We start from the raw sequence: 20925 nt of genomic DNA, 5'->3' as shown, positions 1-20925 counted from the left end.
TATTCATAAAATGCTGACTTCCAAACAGTAGTTACGTACAGCATGACCCTTAGAAATGGAGGATACAAACATAAGGTAAGAAGGCCCCTGTTGGATCAGGTCAAAGGCCCATCTAGTCCCCCATTCTGTTCTCACAATGACCAACCAGATGCCTATGCAAGCAGGACCCTCCCCAGCTGTGACTTGGTCATCATGGCTAGCAACCACTGATGGACAGTCAAATTTCACCTGCAAAACACTATGTATTCCTTACACTGTGTGTGGCCCTCTCTAGCACCTAGGTATTCATTGCAAACACTGAAACATAGCTGTGAAAATTGTTCACCTCCCTTCAGAGGAGTGGATTCAGATTTTACTGCTGTAAGTGGCACCACTACCCGACATCTAGTTCTGAAATGCATGAAAAAACAGGTCCATCGCATGAAGTGGACCTGCATTAGGAGGTGCATGTTGACTCCCACCCTATACACTATTGCAGTTTCTGGAAGACTAAGCTATCTATGAGATATATAAGAATTGCTGCCAGTTTTGCTGCTCCACCCAAGCAAGAGTGAAGCAAGGGGGGAGAAAAGCGGGGAGTGTTCAAAGTACAGACGTTAATACTATTTGCACTCTTTGATAGCTGTTTAAATTTGCTAAGGCTTTATTCAGGTTTTCATCTGTTATTGCCTATTGTGAAGAACTGATTGTTGCTAGCAGATACGTTTAATCATTTCAGCAGTTGTTTTGACTTGCAGTTATCTTTCAAAGGAATGGAATCAAAGTTCAAAGTGCTGTTGCAATTTCTCCACTGAAACGTGAACTTTTCTCAGCTGTGCAGGTGCAGCTGGAGAACTTTATGCACCGCATAAAGTGGATTACCTGGTGAGTCAGGCTATAATCAAATTAAAATTTTGGCTATGCTCCCCCTCTTATCAGCTGGCCTATGTGCTGCACAGGTTTTTTTTAAGAACCAAAGTGAGTAACACCACTGCAGAGAAAAGTGAAGTTAAAACATCCAACACAAAATTTAAGGTTGCAATCCTAACGATGCTTATTTGCGAACACATTTGGTTGGAATCCGTAGGGCCTACATTGGAATAAATATAGCTAGATTTGGGCTACCTGTTAAACATATCAACTGATTAATGAGCAAGTGGATAATAAAATCTGCATCTCAGCAACACAAATATATGTAACAACTCCTGCTGGATCAGAGTGTATGTAGTCCAAAATCCTTGATTCAACTTGGGGCGGGCTGGTTCTTCTGGGAAGTCTACAGCTGGCTATGAAGACAAAAGCCCTCTCCTGCTGTTCCTCCCCAATAATCGCTTTTTAATGCAAAAAGCACCAAGAAACCAAATCATACTTTGAGAGAACAGCTTTGCTCTTTCAGATCATTTTTGTAGCATTTATATAACAGTACTACTAGGTGTTCACATATTTTGGGGCTTCAAGGCACGATGTCTCATTTATTGCTGTTCGTCTGTTATTTACTGTGCCAGCAGCCTAGACTTGCATCTGAACAAACCTCTGTTTCTTACCTAACAAAGTGCCCAGAGCTTGTGGCAAAGTCTGAAATCTAAAGCATGCAAGATCATGCTGGCTAGTTTCTTGTTTATTTCTTATGTAACAGAACTACACACACTGGGCATAGTTTTACTTCTGATTGCTGCGGGAGAGGGAGGGAGGAGATGTCGTCCAAGATTTTGTTGTTTTATCATCTACGAGCTGATTTGCCAAAGATTTAGGAATTCTCCATTTTTAAAAAAGGAAATGGGAGAGGGAGGGGAGTCATGTTTCATAGTAGCTATACTCTGCTTCATCACCAGCCTTTGTGATTATATCTGTCTATCTATATCTCTGTATCTATACAGTGGTACCTTGGGTTACATATGCTTCAGGTTACATACACTTCAGGTTACAGGCTCCTCTAACCCGGAAATAGTACCTCGGGTTAAGAACTTTGCTTCAGGATGTGAACAGAAATTGTGCTCCGGCGGCGTGGCAGCAGCAGGAGGCCCCATTAGCTAAAGTGGTGCTTCAGGTTAAGAACAGTTTCAGGTTAAGAATGGATCTCCGGAACAAATTAAGTTCTTAACCCGAGGTACCACTGTATGTCCTAACAACAGCTCTATTACAAGCACTACTTATTAATCAAAGGGTGAGCAACAACTTCAGTGCAATAAAAATAAAAAATGTAAAAACCAAAACATATGTATCATCTCCCACCACTACCTCAGTGAGACTCACCAGAAGCCCACAAAACCAGAGCAGTTTCCATTGCACTGAATGCTGGAATCACTCAGGCTCCAGGGAAAGGAATAAAGCATGACCTGAGATAACTAAACTAAAATGAACAAGGCAAATGTTTCTGTTCCACTTGGAATGGTTTTATGTGTTTTAGAATTGTAATTGTTTCTATTATTGTATACCATGGTGAAGGAGTGGGTAAAAAATCTAATAAACAAAAACAAACAAACCAGGTTTTAGGATATGCATGTAAGGTGAAGATGGTAACAATTAAGCTTAAAGGATACCTGGATCTTAAAGGATCTGCAGCAATTGGTTTTCCTTTGAACAAGTCTGAACTTTGCACTGTTAAGCTGGGGGCAGAATCAGAGCAATTAATGTTGGCACTCAACATAAATAGCTGTTTAAAACAAGCTAAAACCACGTTGCTTCAGTGCCAATATTACAGGCAGCTTTAGAAGCAAAGGATATCTTTACATACATTTACTAAATATTAAATACTTCTTTTTGATTCCTCGTTGGGGCATTATATAGTTCCCTAATCTGTTTCTTCGTAGGTTACTGATAAAATGCTACCAGAAAACATAAAAAAGATTGCATTGTGGTGGCAAGCCAGCAGTATCTGACAACATGTTGTTGCACACCATTCCAGTCTCTGAGTGGTGTGAGATTCCAGGGGTCCAGTTGCTTACCCAGGGTTCTTGTTTCCTTTGGAACTGAGGCACAGCAGAGACTGTGGTGTCTTTATGATAATCACACACATATACAACCTGAGCCTATGATGATGGAAGGGTTCAAAGCATTACACTCCAAGAGGGTCCTGTTTTTCCCATTGCTTCAGCCTTGGATCCAGAAAGAAATGATGTCTCTCTGACCCTCTGCTCAGCTTGCTGCATTTAACAGCCTGACATTTCTCTCTCTCTAGCCCATATCCCAACCAACTGCAATCCAAATACAACTCTTTTTCCCTGCTAACTATCTCTCAGTGGAAGTGGGGGCTCACACCCATCTGCTGTCCAGCACAGCGTATCTGCTTTGTTTGGTTGCCCATTACCTTTCTTTTGTTCTCCATTATGGCTCTTCTCCCAGGTGATTTCCTGAGCACGGAAAAACTGGTTTGACCTGTATTTTGACACTGCTAAATTCAACACCTGACAACCCATATTAACACTCTAAGCACTGATTAAACACCAAGAACCACTAGACCCAGGAATTTAGGGGAGGTTCTGGCATCCACAAACTCATTACTATATGAACCTATGTTCATGAAGACATTGCAATAGGGAAAGGTTACACATGCTGTCCTCACATGCATTAGCAAAAAAGATAAAAGAAAACTTAACTCATGGCATGTAAATTGGCAACTATAAATTGGGTCCTCTGTTTGTCCATTGTCCTGCAGCTTACAGTGCAAATGAATACCATACTGCCAACAAAAGGTTACCAGACATCACAGACTGCTGGATCACACCCAGAGCAAATCACTGTCATCCTTGAACTTTTGACCTACTTGCATGATGTCAGAGCAAATAAGCAGAAGCTAGGATGAAAGCACAATTATTCCATCCTTACATGTTGGTTTAACACTTTACTTACTTTCTATTTCTTTTTTCCCAACTGCAGAAGCCATTTCTAGTTAATAAGTTACAGGCATCCTTGACTAGAAGAGCTATGACTGATTACCAGTCCTCTTAACAGATACTAATTCTGCAAGTTAACATAACTACACAATGGACATGTTTTACTTCTGAGGCAACTGGAGTGGGGGTGGGGAATGGCCTTCCAAATTTGGATGATTTCCCCCCATTTAAAACAGCCAAGAATTATCTCCCTGTCATGAAGTCTGGAGAGTACTTCAGAACAGAAAACAGAAATCAGTGTCAACAGTGGTAAAAGACAAACAAGCAGCAGCTGAGAAAAAGCCTGCTGTCAGAAAGCCGAACAATTTGGTGTGGGCAGATTTCTTCAGTACAGAATTCTATTTAAAGTGTTAAAGCATATTATAAAGTCTGCACAAAATCAAAATATTTAAATGAACTACCATTAAAATGTGGCTATCCCAGTGTCGTATTTGTCAGAGTACAACTTAAAATCCTAATTCATGTGGCCTGATTTGCATGGACCATGGTTTAGAATTATGTGCAAACCAAGCCCAGTGCCTTAACTATAGCTTATTAACTATGGTTCATTAGTGGAGATAAGCCATGGATATTTGTTGGCTTACTGAACTTAACTATGATTTAACATTATGTGCAAACAAGGGGACTTCCTTAGCTATGCTTTAAGTGTGATTTTACAATCGAAATTGCTCACCAAGCAGAGACACTACACAAGAGCAGCTGTAAAGCAAAATCACTCTCAGTGCTAAGCCATTGTCACTGCCAACTCTGTCTGGTAACAATATCAGTTTCCCTACCAATGTGGCTTTTGTTTCACAGCTGCAACATGCATAGCAGAGGAAAACTTAAAAGGGACCTTTTTGAATTATTTTCTTGGTCCATGTTTGCACTGTTGAAAGATTGCACTGTTGAAAGATTGCAACTAAATGCAGCTTTATTAAATGCCTCTTTAACCTGTAGAGAAGGGTTTCAAGTCATGTTTATGTGCCAGATACCTGCTGTTCAAGGTTTCAAAAACAATTCACACAGGTAGCAGCAGACACAATAATCATGTCACACTTTCACTCCCTGAACTGACCTAGGTGAACTAGGATGCCAGTGTGTGCATTAAGCAAGGATATGCTTTGTGGTTTTTAACTCTCCCTAAATTTTCTATAAAGTGCAGCTGGGGAAATAAAGCCAATAAACATTGCGGCAGCAAAGTGGAGCAAGTAAAAGGGTTAAGAAACTGTACTGCTAAGAACTCCAGGTATTTCCTTGATAGGGGAAGGTGGGGAATTAGCCGTTGACAAGAGCAAATGAAGCACTCAAGAGAAAATTTCCACACCTCCTCTCTAGCAGCTGGCTAATGGGAAGGGGTACTGTGATCCAGTGAGCAGGAGCAGGGTACCTCAATGGCTTTCAGGAGAGCAAGGAGAGGAAAGTGGGGGGGGGGGGGAGGAAACAAGTCAATCAAAAACAAAACAGACCTAGGATTGTTTGGTTGGTTGGTTGGTTGGATGGTTTGTGGCTTAAGCGTGGCTTGTTTCACAAATTCTGAGTTAATAAAACCATAGTTTGACTTAGTGTGATATATGTGGCCTGTGTGTGAGGATGAGAAGTACAAATGATGCCTGTGCTCCTAGATACAAAATTTTATTTATAGTTAATCCCAAAAAGCTCAAACACAAGAAAAACATAGACACTGCTTCAAGACAAGAAGCTTGGAATTCAGTTGCCTAAAAGAGAATTCACAGCCTTAAAAACCATAGAAGTATCACAAAAAAAATGGACACCAGTATTGATAACTTCTGTCAAAATAGTGTGATCTTAAATCAAAGTGAGATACAAAAGAATGGTGCATCTTGTTTTCCCTGCAGAGCTTTGCAAACATCTACTAGCTCAATCATCAGCAGATAGATATTTGTTCTTCTGAAAAATCATAGCTTGGTTTTTCAAGACAGATGGCAAATGAAGTTTTGCAGAATTCTGTGATGTTTATAGGCGGTGCATGGAAAATTACAGAAGAGTAATTGACCAAACACAGCATGTCTGCCTGAGGACAGGACTCCTCCCAAGACACAAGAACACACTTTCATTGCTTCAGTGTTCCCCTTGGCATGGATAACAAAGATTCAATATTTTAGAGAAAATGGAAAAATATCCTGGGAAATCAGAACCACTGTTGTGGCAAGACAACCTTCCCTTTTGTGGGGTGTTATTTTAAAAGAAGAATCTTTCCCCTCGTGTCAGCCCTTTTCTACTATACGAAATTCAAAACACTGTGATGACTCCAAACTGAAGAATTCAAAGTACAAAAATGATTTGGCTTTAAAACAGTTAGCAAGATGGCTCACTTTATAGAGCTAAGCCACCCCACCCCCCCGGCCTGAAATTGCCACACTCTTAGTATTTTATCAACAAATAAAATTCGAGCGGTGTAAGTATTTAACAGAAATGAGAAAACACTCTAAACAGCCGCATCAAGGGCCTATTGGTTGAAAGGCAATGTATACGACTATAAAATGTAAATATAAATAAAAAGGCACACAGTCAAAACTCATGCAAGCTAACATATTTCAAAGTTAGTTAACCTGATGTGCCAAACAAACCCACACACAGGCTTGCTGCAGGAGGTTTCTGTTCCTGAAAGCTCTGGAAACTTATTAAATTCTTAAGAACAACAACAATGGACCGCAATTTCGATCGTTGTTCCTCCTAAAAAATTACCTAAAGCTACCATCCTGTGCACACTTACTTGGGCAAGCCTTATTGACCCCAGCAGTATTTACTTCCCAGTTTAGACTACAAGTATCTAAAGCAAAGCTGACTAGCCTGTGACCCTCTAGATGTTGCTGGACAACAACTCCCATCATCCCTGATCATTGGCAATGTTGGCTGAGGCTGGTGGGAGATGAAATGAAACAACATAGGATGCCCACCCACTAAACTAGACCTCACACCGAAACTAGACACACTCCCACTCAAAGAGGAGGTATCTGACTCACATGCTCCGCTGTTGACTCCACTTGTAGGTACAATACACTGAATCTACAAAACCTTTATTTTCAGCTGGAAACAGCAAGTTCATCATTTCATAGTGAGTTTCCATCTAGTTGTCCTACATGTAAACCAAACGAAATCCAAGAGAATATAATTAAAAAAGGAGCAGCAGCTAAACAAACTATCCAAGGGTGAGTATTGCCAAACCAGTAACTGGTTACTGTGTCATGAAACAGCAATTTAGATAACTATTTTAGAGGAGTCATTAAATAATTGTAGTTAAATAGACATGTTCAGTCAACACAGATGGTTTAAGAAACAGCATGGATAACTGGGGGGGGGGACTCTTCCCCACCCCAATGTACTGTAATCTGCTTTTGATTCTGCACAACAAGCACACTGTCTTACAGTGCAAAGAATCTGGAGTTGTAACACCAGTTGCGTTGCATGGGTGATACAGTTTTAGTTCACATGTGAACCTGTACATGCAAATTATACATCATTTTCAGTCTGTGTCTCTTTTTGGGTTGCATCCTATTATCCGCTTCCACTGGTTCCTCATTTTTAATCCTTAACTGCAAGGCTTTTCAGTTCTCAAGAGTGGGATATTAAACTTTATAAACAAACAATAAACTTTATAAACAAACAATAAAACTCAGTAGCATCATCCCAGTTCTTTCCCAACACTGCTCCAGAGGATTTTGCGGTTGCGGGTGGTAGCAAGAAGCACACCCAATTCTGCACAGCTGGTCTTCAAACTTGCTGGATCACGTATGTGTGTATTTCATACGCGGATCTGTGTACCCAAGCAGAAAAGGTGAGGTTCTGTTTTAAGGCTGCTGAAGGAGGTAGAGAGAGATGCCTCCTTGCATACCTTCACTGTAATGGCACAAGACCCTGAAAATGCCAGCATATTATCAAACTTTGGTTATCCAAGTCCACATAAAAGACAGGGCCTTATCTGGCCCCACTCCGATGTGGTCAGGAGGACTGCCAGCAATAGAGGATTAGTGGTAGCACATGGGAGGGCACTGAATTGCTCCCTAAAGCTTTGGTGTGCTCCATATAGCCCAAATCAGACCTAATGCATAGTATTCTCATTGAGAGAAACTTTGGCTAATTAAAGCACGAGATGTTCTCATCTTCATTCCCCTGGGAGTTTAGATAAAATGAAGCTGAATGAGAATAAATAAAAAGCTGTTTGGACATTTAACAGTGCTTTACAAATGAGTCATGTGCTGCTCTCAGTTTAATGTGGTTAATAGCCCTAAATTGAATTATGTTAATTTAATATAATTTAAATACAGATTAATGTTGAGGCTTTGACACATAACTTGCATTAAAAGTGCAAAGGTTTGTCTAAACTGCATTTGGATACCAAGGTGTAACTTATGGGAAAACTGAACAAGTTTGTTTCATTATAATTGGTAGGACAGTCAGTCTTACAGTGCAAGCTAATGATATCTACTCAAATAGAAGTCATGTGGAATTCAATAAGGCTTAGGGCTTATAAACCCCCACCTGCAGAAAAAACCAGAATTGACATTTGCTCTGGTTTAGCTGTACAGAGTGGTTTTCCCAAGGGAAGTGCAGGGCTAAATAAATAAATAAATGCATGCTTGGAGTGTTAAAGGATGGACTTCTGCTTGGAAAGAGTGAGGCAAAAGGCAAGTGAGGATGAGCCCTTAGTCTCAGGTAAGTGGGGCTAGAACTTAACTAATACAAATCTGTTATTTGCCAGTTAGGAGGTTTTACTCTGTTCTGTCTGGAAAGAGGATATACTATTTCAAGGATGTAGTTTGAGTTCATTTTCCTAATTTATTTGAATTTCAATATTTGGGGGGAGGGGTTTGCAAAGAATGCTATTTAAGGTCTGGCTCTGTGTAAAATAAACCTACTTCCTGTGCTGTCATGGGTTCTAGTAACAAAAAAAACCCCACAGAAGGCAAGAAAAAGGAAAGGGGGGTTTCCGTCTGTGGTTCTTCAGAAAAGGTAACATGTAACCAGCTACAAGTCTCGATATGATTGCTACAGAAACTTTTTGAAATGCTGTTATCGTTCTTACAAAGACACAAACAGGCTAGTCAAATGCCATGTTATGTAAATTCCTTCCAGTAGCACCTTAGAGACCAACCAAGTTTGTTATTCGTATGAGCTTTCATGTGAATGCACACTTCTTCAGATACACACGAAAAGCTCATGAAAGCATACTGTCTTATTTATTTTATAGTACAGTACATTGATTATTGCTTTCATTTTATGGATCAGTGGTCTCGCTGGATAGTAAAATTCATGTTAAATTGCTGTTTTAGGGGTTGTTTTTAAAAGTCTGGAACAGATTAATCCGTTTTGCATTACGTTCTATGGGAAAGTGCACCTTGGTTTTGGAACGCTTTGGTTTTGGAATGGACTTCTGGAATGGATTAAGCTTGAGAACCAAGGTACCACTGTACAGAAAGCCCTAGAAAATGTTTCAGTGTACTATTAGAACTAAGCTTACAGTGACAAGTGAGCTTTGAAATTTCTTTACATTAATATAAACACAAAGACTGCATATGCACAAGGACTGTGGCACTGTGATACTGTACCTTAATGCAATCACATCCTCTAGTTAGTAGCATACCACTAACCCCATGGTGGAGTGCAGTATTGAACAGTCTTGCTTTTAGCACCGGGTTGTGCCTGCAGGATGTACTTCTGCACTCAGAACTTCACACAAATTGTTGCTGCTTTGTGGTTGGGCTTCATATGACAGGCCTAGCTGCACGTGCTGATAAGCCATTCAAAGAACTAACACGATCTGCTCTTACTAAGACCCGTATTAGATGCAGGCAGCTAAGAAAGGCAAATGTGCCCTTGAACAATATGACCAGGAGAACGCATTTTGCTGGAAGCAACAAATTTCTACTAATTGCTCTCTTTTCTCCCTGTCCTCAGTTTCTGTAGCTTTTACATCTGCTTAGTACAAAAATAAATAAATATTACCCCTCCCCACCTCAACAGTGCAGGAAACGGCTGTCTTAAACTTCTTTCTTTTAGCCAATTTTGTATTTTCAGGAACCACTGAAAATGTAACACCCTTCTTTTGAAACAAGTGCAGCTGCAAGTGCTGTTGCATCATAAAGCCTGAAACTGGATCGACTCAATGATGTGTGGGCCAGAAAAAGGAGAGCAGCTGTTGGGACTTCTGTCCAAGTAAGCAGCTGTCCATACTGGAGGAGGTCTGGATATGCATTCTTAAGATGTCTGTAAAATGGAAGCTTGGCTACTCCCTAAACATTTCATGTTACTACTACTATTACATGATTGACCTTAGCTGTACATCTCTATTGGAGAAAATATGTAACGCTGCTGCATATATTCAGAGGTGGATTTAGGGGAGCACAACCAGTTTGCCCACACCGGGGGCAGAGCTGAGAGGGTGCCGCAACAGTGACTTATAGAACGTATATTGAGAGGCGGTGTGTGTGCGCGCACGTGCGCGCCAAATTTTGGCATTGCACAGGATGCCACTGAAATTTGCAAGTCCAAGTCTGGCACTGATACATTGGGGGGGGGCATTAAGTAAAATTGGGACTATGTGTCAAAGTCTCTCTGGAAGTTTTGACAAAATAGCTAAGTCCAGGAGTTTGTGAGCTTGCTATTTCTGGTTGAGGCTGCATTCCCTTTGAAAGAATGGCTACATAACTTTCAGGTCCTCTTGAATCCATCTTTGTCATTGTAGAACCAAGCAACCTCTTTGGCAAGGAGCACCTACCATCAACTTAGGCTGGTACACCAAGTATGTCCTTTCCTGAACAGGACTAGCTTGGTCACCATGATCCATGCATTGGTATCCTCACAACTGCACAACTGTAATGTGCTTTCTGGGGGGCTTCCCTTCAGACTGGTCTGGAAGCTCCTGCTGCTGCAGGATACTGCAGTGAAGTTGTTAAATGCAGTACTTGGATATGCACATAATTACATCTGCATTGAGGAAACTGCTCTGGCTCCCTATTCGGTACTGGACTATCTTCAGTGTGTTGTTACTAATACCTAACTAATGCCATGGCATTATTACTGAACAACTTGGGACCAGATTAAAGCAGATTTCAGGTAAATGAATTAAGTAAATAATGGATTGCATAGTGCAAATGGCAGAAATAGTGGTTCTCTCAGGCATTGCCGTAGAGCTGAAGATATCTCAGTAGTTACTTCCAAGTTTCAGGAGGAGTTAATGTTGCTTCAGTTCCACCAAGAGTGTACAAGATACTTACACATTTACTTGGATATAGATGTTGTGCCTTTTTTAAAGTACCCAGAAGCAAATCAAGGGTGGGGTAAGAGACCGCTCTGGCAAAGATAGCATCCTGTTCTTTGTAAGAAGCCACAAACTTGTTGTTCACATTTAGGTTTATCTAGGCTTCCTGCAGCTGCTTCTTCCCACCCCCACCCCTTATCCAACTGGGACAATCAATGGTATGTATCTTGAAAGGTCATGATAGCCATTGTCCTTAATTCACTGTCTGAAATATAACTGGCTCAACTCTTGGCCAATCTGCTTTAGTGTATGTCAGACAGAAGTTGGAGTGAGGGTATCGAAATAGTAGGAATGTAAAATGTAATATGGCTAGTCCTACAGACCTCTACATATGTAGGCTTTCCACTGAATATATCTACACATCATGCTTGAAAGGGGCCTTATACTAGTCATGGGGTTGAGATAAGAGCTTATCCAGACAATGAAGTCATGCTGCTACTTCATCCTTTTGGAGATAGTCCTGCAACTCTTAATTCAAAGACAAGTTTTCATTATATAATCAATAAACACGAAAGATGCCAGGAGTCATCTTGCTGACCACCACTCTTTTTTAAAAAAGCTGGATGACTTGTGCTCCCATGTATGATAGGGGAAGCAGTCGCACTCCAAGGAATAGCAAATTAGTTTCACAGCAAATTCTGTATTCATCTTAATTTACTTCAGCCCTTACACCCCTCCTTGTAGGCAGGATCTTGGATGTTCCGATCCTAAATGGCATATGCATTTAGGAAATAAGATGCCCATGGCATTTGCTGAGCTGCATAGAATACTGCAAACTGCCCTGTGATCCTTGGATGAATGGCAGTATATGCATTTTAATAATTATAATAATTTTGACAGCACTCCAAATTGCAATGGCTCACTTGCTGAGGAAAAAAATCTCATTTGCTCAACAACAATATAAATGCTTATTGAGATGTGGAGAAAAGAAAGCCATTCTACAGCTTCTTGCTATAAATGAAGGTGGAAACATTCCTTCCTCAAAGCAAGTATGGCAGGAGCTGGGACACTTTGGCCCTCCAAATGTTGTTGGATTACAACTTCCATCATTCTTGACCATTGGCCATGCAAACTGGGACTGATAGGAGCTGTAGTCTAAAAATATCTTGAAGGCCACAGGTTAAATGCTGTTATTGGGAGTGTGGTGTGCCTACTCCTCTCTTCTTCCTCCATCAGCAACAATGCAGATGTTAACATCTGTTTAATTGACATGGCAATATAACATGTAATCAAGTTCTTGTTGAAAAATAAATTGGTACGTGACAAACGCTATAGAGAGAGAGGCGGAGGGGAGGGGGGAGAAAGAGGAAGACAAGAGGTGCACAATTTCTAATTTGCGCAAGACACAGAACCAAGGAAATGATGCAACAACCTACTCATGTTTCTGTGACTCAGTGGTTGTTCATAACATGAGTAGGGTGATGTGCTTTAGTTGTACTTCAAGGGTCTGTGTCTGGAAATATGGAACCCAAAATTTTCCAGCAATGTCAAACGTCTACACAGGAAGGCATTGGGGTGCATCCTCAACTTCCTGTAACTGTTTTTACTCCAGGGAAGAAAGAACTTTGCTTCCATTTTTTTGAAAATAGGGTCTTGTCCCATTTAGTTATTAATAGTAGTTTGGCAGTTATGCCAGGAAGGAAGAAAACCTGCTCTCAGTCAATTTCACTTTCCCAAGTTCTTAACAATTATCCAGGAAATAAAAATTCACAAGTGTCTCAGCTGTTCACTCACCAAAGTGTGTAAACAGTTAGGTAAAGGTAAAGGTACCCCTGCCCGTACAGGCCAGTCTTGACAGACTCTAGGGTTGTGCACCCATCTCACTCAAGAGGCCGGGGGCCAGCGCTGTCCGGAGACACTTCCGGGTCACGTGGCCAGCGTGACAAAGCTGCATCTGGCGAGCCAGCGCAGCACACGGAAACGCCGTTTACCTTCCCGCCGGAGCGGTACCTATTTATCTACTTGCACCTGGGGGTGCTTTCGAACTGCTAGGTTGGCAGGCGCTGGGACCGAGCAACGGGAGCTCACCCTGCCGCGGGGATTCAAACCGCCGATCGGCAAGTCCTAGGCACTGAGGCTTTTACCCACAGCGCCACCTTTGTGTAAACAGTTACTGGCTACTTATTTTTTGATGTTTGGAAGTATAACTCCTATTGGACACATGCTATGATTCTTGGCTAAACAATTTTACACAATAGGGACAATAGGGTAGCAGGGACCTCTCCAATGCATCTTTGAACAACAAAGTAAAAAAAATGGCAAGCAAACAAAATTAAATGCAGGATCCGCATCTGAGTTCCAAGCTGATGAACTCCATCAAGATTCAACACACCCAATTAAGCCATTTTGCATTTATAACGATTTTTTACAATCATAATTTTTATGGCAGCCTCTCACTTCAGTTTCACAAGTCAAAGTCATGTCAATACATGAGGAATCAGAGGCTGAGAGATTTCAACTGTTTCAGAGGGAATATCTACAAAGGCTGCAGAGTATATTGCCAAAATACACAGGTCTTCTCTCAAATCTTCAGGATTAACAGATCCATTATGGCCTAAGTTTTTGTGTCTACCTCCTCAGGCATATGAACTACTATAATCAGTTGGAAGATGTGCGAGTAGAGGAACGAGGGGAGTTGCAAGAAAAAGGACATGAAATGCAAAGGGGTAGATTTTGTGATTGCAGTACTGATGTGAAATGTAACAAATTATTTTGTTAAATTTCGGCTGCATGTATTTAGTGTTGAGCATATATTGCTTGATTGTAATAAAACCTCTAAGCAGTTAAGGGAAGGGGGTAGCTAAGCTTTGAAATAGCAGTTCACACATCACCAGTTAATACAGACTTGTCCTTCCCTGTACAACATATGAACTTTTAAAAAATTCTCAGCACACTTACTTCAGAGTAACCCTCAGTGAACCCAATGGGAACAGAAGGTTCACTTACTTCAGTGCAATGCAATGAATTTATGTGCGCTACCATATACATGATTTGCTTCACCCATTCTTGCAACCTCCCACCATTCCTCTGCATCCAGCCAGTCCCTGATACAGGAGTAAATATCAGATGTAATAGAAGCTATGGTTTCCCACTATGTGAATGTGTATCCAGTTTGCACCTTTACTCCCTCCTCTCCCTTCCTTGGTGTGCCTCTGAGTTGGAGAAAAACCTTTGCTTGCAGTTTTTTAACAAACCAGAGTTCCTCATTATGTCTGAATTCATGGAACTGTGGATTGTTTGTTTAGTGAAAATAAGCCAGAATTAAATCATGATTGCAGATCCTGGTTTGTTCTAACAAATGTAAAACTTTAGTCAGGACAAAACAGAGAACTGTGCTTAGTATAAAACTGATCTCCTCATGGGTGCAAAAGAGGAGGCAAGCACAATGTGCACTGTGGTTTATTCATAAGTGAAGACCATTAAGACTGAATTAGGGCTATGTGTGTTCTAAATCATAATCCCAGAGCTGGTTCAAGCTTCTGCCTAAAGCAAAGGACAAGATCCCTATTCCATGTACAGAAGCTGGCTGGGCTGGCATTTGGATTTTGCTTCAATGTTGGTGATAGAGTTACACCTGAGAGCAGCAGACTAGCTTAGTGTGCAGGGCTCTGCCCTCCAACACCATGCTGCCAGTCTCAGCGTTGGCTGCTTCACTGTGCTCAATGATAGAGCCAGCGCTGCACATTCACGGGTCAGCAGTAATCCACACTTCTCACTACTTCCATCCTAGCCCATGGAGTAGCACTTTGTGCAGCATAGCAGCATGATGGATGCTGCAATGTCAGCAGAAGAGACAGAGTCAGGTCACAAGAGAAGTGACAAATATCCCCCTAAACTGAGTATTTTATCTGAGTTGCATCCTCAGCAATGAAGAGCACACATACACAGCCAGACCCTATTCATGTTTACTTAGATGTCAGCTTACTCCCAGCTAAATGCATGTAAGATTGCAGCCTATGAACATTTAGTAACTTTGCGCAATTTCAAATTAAAACATGAAGAGCCCTAACTAAAAACAGGATACAAGAAATAGAAACCTGACATGAGACTTCACTGTAATAGAGGGAGTGGAGAGAAACAGATAACAGTACATACAGGACAGAGTACGGTTGGGGAAAACCAAAGGCAAGTGGAAATCAATGAAGGGATTCAAGCATGGGCACAACATGAGCAAAAGGGGAAGGAGATAGATGTACCAGTAGCATTTCTGAATTTTGCTGAAGAAGAACTTTGAAAAAGAAAGAGGAAGTTCTAGCCCCTTGAACAGGAAGCCTCCGAAACTTTTGCTTATAGGAACATGTAGCAATGGTTGTGCAAGATCAAGAAGAATATTCTGTGTGCAACATCCTATACATGGAAGGCTAATTTGGTGACAATGACCCCTCAGGCAAAATGCTGAGAGATTATTTAGCTCAACAAATACACAAAACCCATTTGTAATGTTGTGCAATGCACACGACTAACAGTGTAACCAAACCTGAAATCTGAAGCAATGAAAAGGAAGGTAAATGCCAACAGCTTTTCTTGAATTTCCATCCCATGCTGAAGAGGTACTTTTCACGTTGTTGTTGTTGTTGTTTTTAAATAAACTTGATTGATTTTCCTCTAAAGCCAAGCAACTAGTTCCTCTGAAAACTTTGAAGAAACCACCAGCTGCATGCATCATTCTTCCATGTGCACACAAATAACTTCCACTGAGCTGCACAGTAGTTTAGTTTTTATAATGTGAAGTCTGTCAATCATCCCCCCATGTAGTGGGTGTGGGGCAAAAAAATACAAGTCCACAAAGAACAAGCAAACACCAAGTTTATGATCCACTGCCTTAGATGACAGTCACATCATTCACCAAGGGACCAACAGAGATATAAAGTTACAGAAACCTGAAAATCAATAGTGACAGCACAAAAGAATTTAAACCAAAAGGTTACTTAGCTCACCCTCACACTAAAAGAGGGTTTTCTGTGATAACCATCAAACCATGACTAGCTCAGTTCACATAATGGAATGTTATCCCAGTGAATCCAGTGGTCAGAATATTTTCATTTTGACTTCAATAAAAGCAATGCTATATAATAACAATGAGTAAATTAATTGTAAGCCCATCCTTCCTTTTTTCAAATTGGAAAATTGGATCCATTCCATGTATCCCCCAAAACAAGTGAAAACAGATAGACAGACCATGGAATACTCCAGCCATGCAGCCCGGGCTGTATAAATTGATTGACCCTTATTGCATAACCCTCTACAGTTATATTAACTTCGAAGTGATGAAGCACAGGAGGAATAAGATATAGACCAACGACCCTTTCAGTGGAAGCCCTGCACACAGGCTTTTCACCTCCCCACAATTGGCTTGGGGGTGTCTGTGTCAGAAGAACCTCCAGAACAGTGCAGGGGGGTGGAATCATTCCATCTGGCAAACCTTCTGCTTGTGCAGATGGAACGTTTGTAATAGTGCACGTTTAATTCCACCCACAAACACTAAGAACATAAAGAAGAGCCCTGGTGAATTTCCTACCAATCAGCATCATCAGATAAGCCTGGGTTCTCGTATTAGGAGAGAGGGTAGAAATACTTCTCTGTCTTCACACCATTATATACCTCTATCATGTGCCCCCTTCTGTACCATTTTGCCAGATGTTGCAACCTTTCTACATAGGACAAATGTCTCCAGGCCCTTGAGCATTTCCGTTGCCCTTTTCAACTTCAGCAGCAGATGAAAGTGCCAAGAATACGCCAGAAGAACAAGCTTTTCTAAACACACACACACACAACACAGAATGCCTGTACCTTCCTGTGTTTCATGACATTTTGGCCTCCCTCTTTTATAATTTTCCAGCTATATCTGTATATGTAATACATACATACATGCTAGTTATTATAACATCATCAATGCACATGGTACTTTACAGGGTACAAAAAGGGTCAGGTCTCTGCCCTGAGGAGTTTACAGTTACAGGAGCTTGCAAAACTGACAATGTTTCATGCAAAGGACAGACAAAAGCTGGTCTACAAAAGCTTATGCTGCAATAAAGACTAGCCTTCAAAGGTGCTGCAAGACTCTGTTCCAGAATCAGTAACATGTCCACTGCTATATACTACTAGAAGTTCAGTGAAGATTCAACCTAAATGATATTTTATGCAGCTGCAACAAGAATCCTGCAGTTCTTTATTTTACTGTCTGGCCTCACACTCTGTGCAAGCCAGAGCTTAACAAAAGTGCCAGGCAAACTTTCCACATAATGGAGCTTATGAAGCATATAAGAAGAGACAGGCAAACAAAGAAAAGGATCAAGGGCAGGAACTATTCAGCATCATCCTTTGTTTCCGGATCTCATGTGGCTCAATCAATGGGGCTCCTGCAAGTTGAGCTCTTTGAGGACTGGAATCTTTCTATTCACATTCAGATCTACCAGAGTATCCATACTGAGCTGATAATGAGAAAACATTCTAGAGAAGCTAGAAGTTGCAGGAAGGAATATTTCCCAGTGAATTAATTTAAACAGACGTTCACCTTTGAACTTTCAAGAGGAAAACATCCATGCACCCGCACACAGCTCAGTTCTCCAGATGCAAAGCATGAAACAGGTGTTTTGCTTCTTACTATACAAGCCTTGCCATTCAAATATTGAAAGAAAACTTAAAACTGCACAATGTTTCAAGGACACATCACAAAGTTTCCCCCTCTCTCTCTGTTTGCACTCGCTTTCTTTTTATAATCTCTTCCACGCTTTTCACCTGCTCACAGGCTTAAAAGCTGTACTGATAACATCTGCACAACATTTGAAAAAGAGGAAACGAGAAACTAAGCACCTGCTGCTGACATAAAACAGTACAAAACTGTGCTGGGTCTGCCCCTTAGAAAAGTCACAATAACAGCCACCGGCAACGTATGACTGAGGAGGAGTTTACAGAGGGGAAAGAGTGTGACAAACCAATTGAGTCTGAGCACTCTGGGGAAAGTCCAGTTCTTAAACGCTGCTTAACAGATAAACGCCTTTGTATGTCGAGAGGGTACAGTGAGAGGGCTCCGAAAGGGTGGGGAGAATGAAATAAAAAGACTGCTGTTACAAGTGAGCTTCGCGTTGAATGCCACATTTAATATGTGTGTGTGTCCCCCCTTCAAAGAACGATTTGTTCTGCAAACACATACTCCCAACCTCGGATCGCTCCTGGTGTTCATCTACTGTACTTTGAATTTGATTCATGCATTGTTAGGTTTGTGCAATTTAGGGAGGGAGGAGGTGCAGGGTTTGAAACGCACCGACAGAGCTAAACAATAACCCATGCTTTCATTCAAAGGGTTGGCTCCTTCCCCCAGGAGGAACACAATGATGTCCCCCGTGTAAGTGGAGGGAAAACTCTCTCTGTGTAGGGATGGGTGGTATTTCCCCTTTTTATTTCGTGTGCATTCATGTCCTCAGGTGCCATTTGCTTAGGCTTATAATACAGTACTCTTTGAAGTCCTCCGCTTTGGAAGCCTCCAACGTGACCGTCGGTTCACAGAAGGTGGACAAGCCGCCACACTCCAGCCCAGCCCAGCGACTTCTCCATCGGATTTCTTTCGGAAGAGCAGCTTTTTCCCCCGCTCCCAAACTCACCTGCAGGATCTTGTCCAGCCCTTCCTGGCCCAGGCAGGGGAAATCCTTGAGGAGTTGGGTTTTCTTGTCCTTGTAGCTCTGCGTCGCTTGCTTCCAGTAAGGCTGCTCCAAGACTTCGAAAATCGCTGCTCCGATGGACAGGTAGAAGATGATCGCCGACGTGAGCAGGGGACCCCTGTCGACCATGGCGGCGCCCAGTGGGGGACGCTCAGCGACAGCGAAAAGGAGAGGCGGCCGCGGGGATGTGCCTGGCGAGGGAAGCGGAGAGCAGACCTGAGCTCCCTCTGGAGAGAATGCGAGGGACTCTCGCGCGCTGCCTTGCCTTAGCCTGCCTCTGCTCCCCACCCCTTCCTCCTCCCCGAAGCCCCTCTTTTTATTTGCCTCTCACTTCATTCTGCTCTCCTCCCACCGTCTCCTCCTCCTCGTCGCTTCCCCCCACCGAACCACCCGTTCTTCCGACGGTCCTCCTTTCTCTGCCTGCGTCTCTTTCGCTGTTTGAATTTGGTGCCCTTCTGCTCCCCCACTCCTCTCAACCAGCGGCGCATGCGGAGCCGTTACCGGTTGGCCGGTGGCGGCGGCGGCTCCGTTCTCCCGCCTCAGAGACGGAGGCAGCGGGGAAGCCTCATTCAGCCCGCCTGTGTCCCATGTGGCGCGCGGACTCCGTGTCCCGGCGCGTTCCGTGGCAGTGGCGGTGGCAGCAGCGGAGAGAGGGCGCCGTGGTCGCCACGCCGCGTGCGCCAACAGCCGTCTCTTTCTCAGCTTCTCCCAGCCCGCTCTCTCAGCGCGGAGTGGCCCCGGCCCGCCCTGAGAAAAGCTATTTAGGAGCGGAGCGCCCGCCCTGCGCGGTGCCAGCTCGTGGAATGGTCAGAGCTAGCTGCTGCCACCGCCTGGGCGGGGTGAGCTGCGCTCCTCGGCAGTTAAGCGAGGTGCTTGCTTGCTCTTACGTTGACCTGGGTGGGAGCCTACGTCAAGTGTGTGTGTCTGTGTGTCTGCCTGTCTGTCTTTCACTCTCATATTCCCGCCCTCCGAGGGCTGAAGGAAGGTTCAGCACTGGTAAAAAAAAAAAAAAAAGTGGATTTAAAAGTTCAAAAGAGTAGCCACGTTCGTTATCTCAGATAAAACGATCACTCTGGAGCTGAAGCTCATCCGTATGCTTTACGCAGTGCTGGAAAAGGAATAATGATGATGATGAATAAAATAAAATAAAATAAAATTGTATAACATCCTTTATCCACAGATCTCAGGGCATAAAAATACAAGATAAAAACACAAAAAGTAGTGGCCAGGCCTGCTTCCCTTGGCAGCAGTGCGTTTTGGTGGGGGCCTCCATGCTGCACCCCAGTCCTTGCCCCACCACCAAATGACAGAGGGCTATCTCCCTCCCTTTCTTTCCCCTTTTCCTCTCAAGGAGCTCAGGGCAGTGTACATGGTTCACATTATCCTCCCACAACCCTGTGAGGTAGGTGAGGCTGGGAGGCCGTGGCCAGTTTAAGGTCACCCAGTGAGCTAATGCCCGTCGCCCAGATCAGACTCCATTGCTAACCACTGCACCATGCTGGCTGCCAAATAATAATGGTGGGTGAGGTTGCCTTCCTCTAAGCATGAGTGGGTTGACTTGAGGGCAACCAAAGCATGAGGGCAACCAAAATGGTCAAAGGCCTGGAAAGGATGCCTTATGAGGAACGGCTAAGGGAGCTGGGCATGTTTAGCCTGGAGAAGAGGAGGTTAAGGGGTGATATGATAGCCATGTTCAAATATATAAAAGGTTGTCACATAGAGGAGGGAGAAAGGTTGTTTTCTGCTGCTCCAGAGAAGCGGACACGGAGCAATGGATCCAAACTACAAGAAAGAAGATTCCACCTAAACATTAGGAAGAACTTCCTGACAGTAAGAGCTGTTCAACAGTGGAATTTGCTGCCAAGGAGTGTGGTGGAGTCTCCGTCTTTGGAGGTCTTTAAGCAGAGGCTTGACAACCATATGTCAGGAGTGCTCTGATGGTGTTTCCTGCTTGGCAGGGGGTTGGACTCGATGGCCCTTGTGGTCTCTTCCAACTCTATGATTCTATGATTCTATGATTCTATGACTTTGACCTGGTGCAGCTTCCCAAAGAGAGAGTCCAATCACCTATGGCTGCTCGCTCACCCTTTGTCTCTAGTGGGTGAGTGACAGGCATGTTGCATCAGTGCAACTG

General features: G+C 42.8%; 1 protein-coding gene across 1 annotated transcript in view; it reads right to left on the bottom strand.

Annotated features, from left to right (window-relative positions):
* The window catches only part of KCNK5 (potassium two pore domain channel subfamily K member 5), a 36716-nt gene extending 17092 nt beyond the window's left edge, over positions 1 to 19624 (bottom strand). Inside the window, exons 1-2 of the mRNA XM_028724403.2 lie at positions 19293 to 19624; positions 18735 to 18982 (exon numbers count right to left, since the gene is read on the bottom strand). Of these exons, the coding sequence (XP_028580236.2) occupies positions 18735 to 18920 (186 nt within the window). The 5' untranslated portion in view covers positions 18921 to 18982; positions 19293 to 19624. The remainder of the gene's footprint in view (positions 1 to 18734; positions 18983 to 19292) is intronic.
* Between the last annotated feature and the right edge of the window lie 1301 nt (positions 19625 to 20925).

The sequence above is a fragment of the Podarcis muralis genome, chromosome 3 (assembly GCF_964188315.1).
Source record: "Podarcis muralis chromosome 3, rPodMur119.hap1.1, whole genome shotgun sequence".
In the NCBI taxonomy this organism is placed as follows: Eukaryota; Metazoa; Chordata; class Lepidosauria; order Squamata; family Lacertidae; genus Podarcis; species Podarcis muralis.
This window is presented reverse-complemented; position numbering and strand designations above follow the sequence as displayed.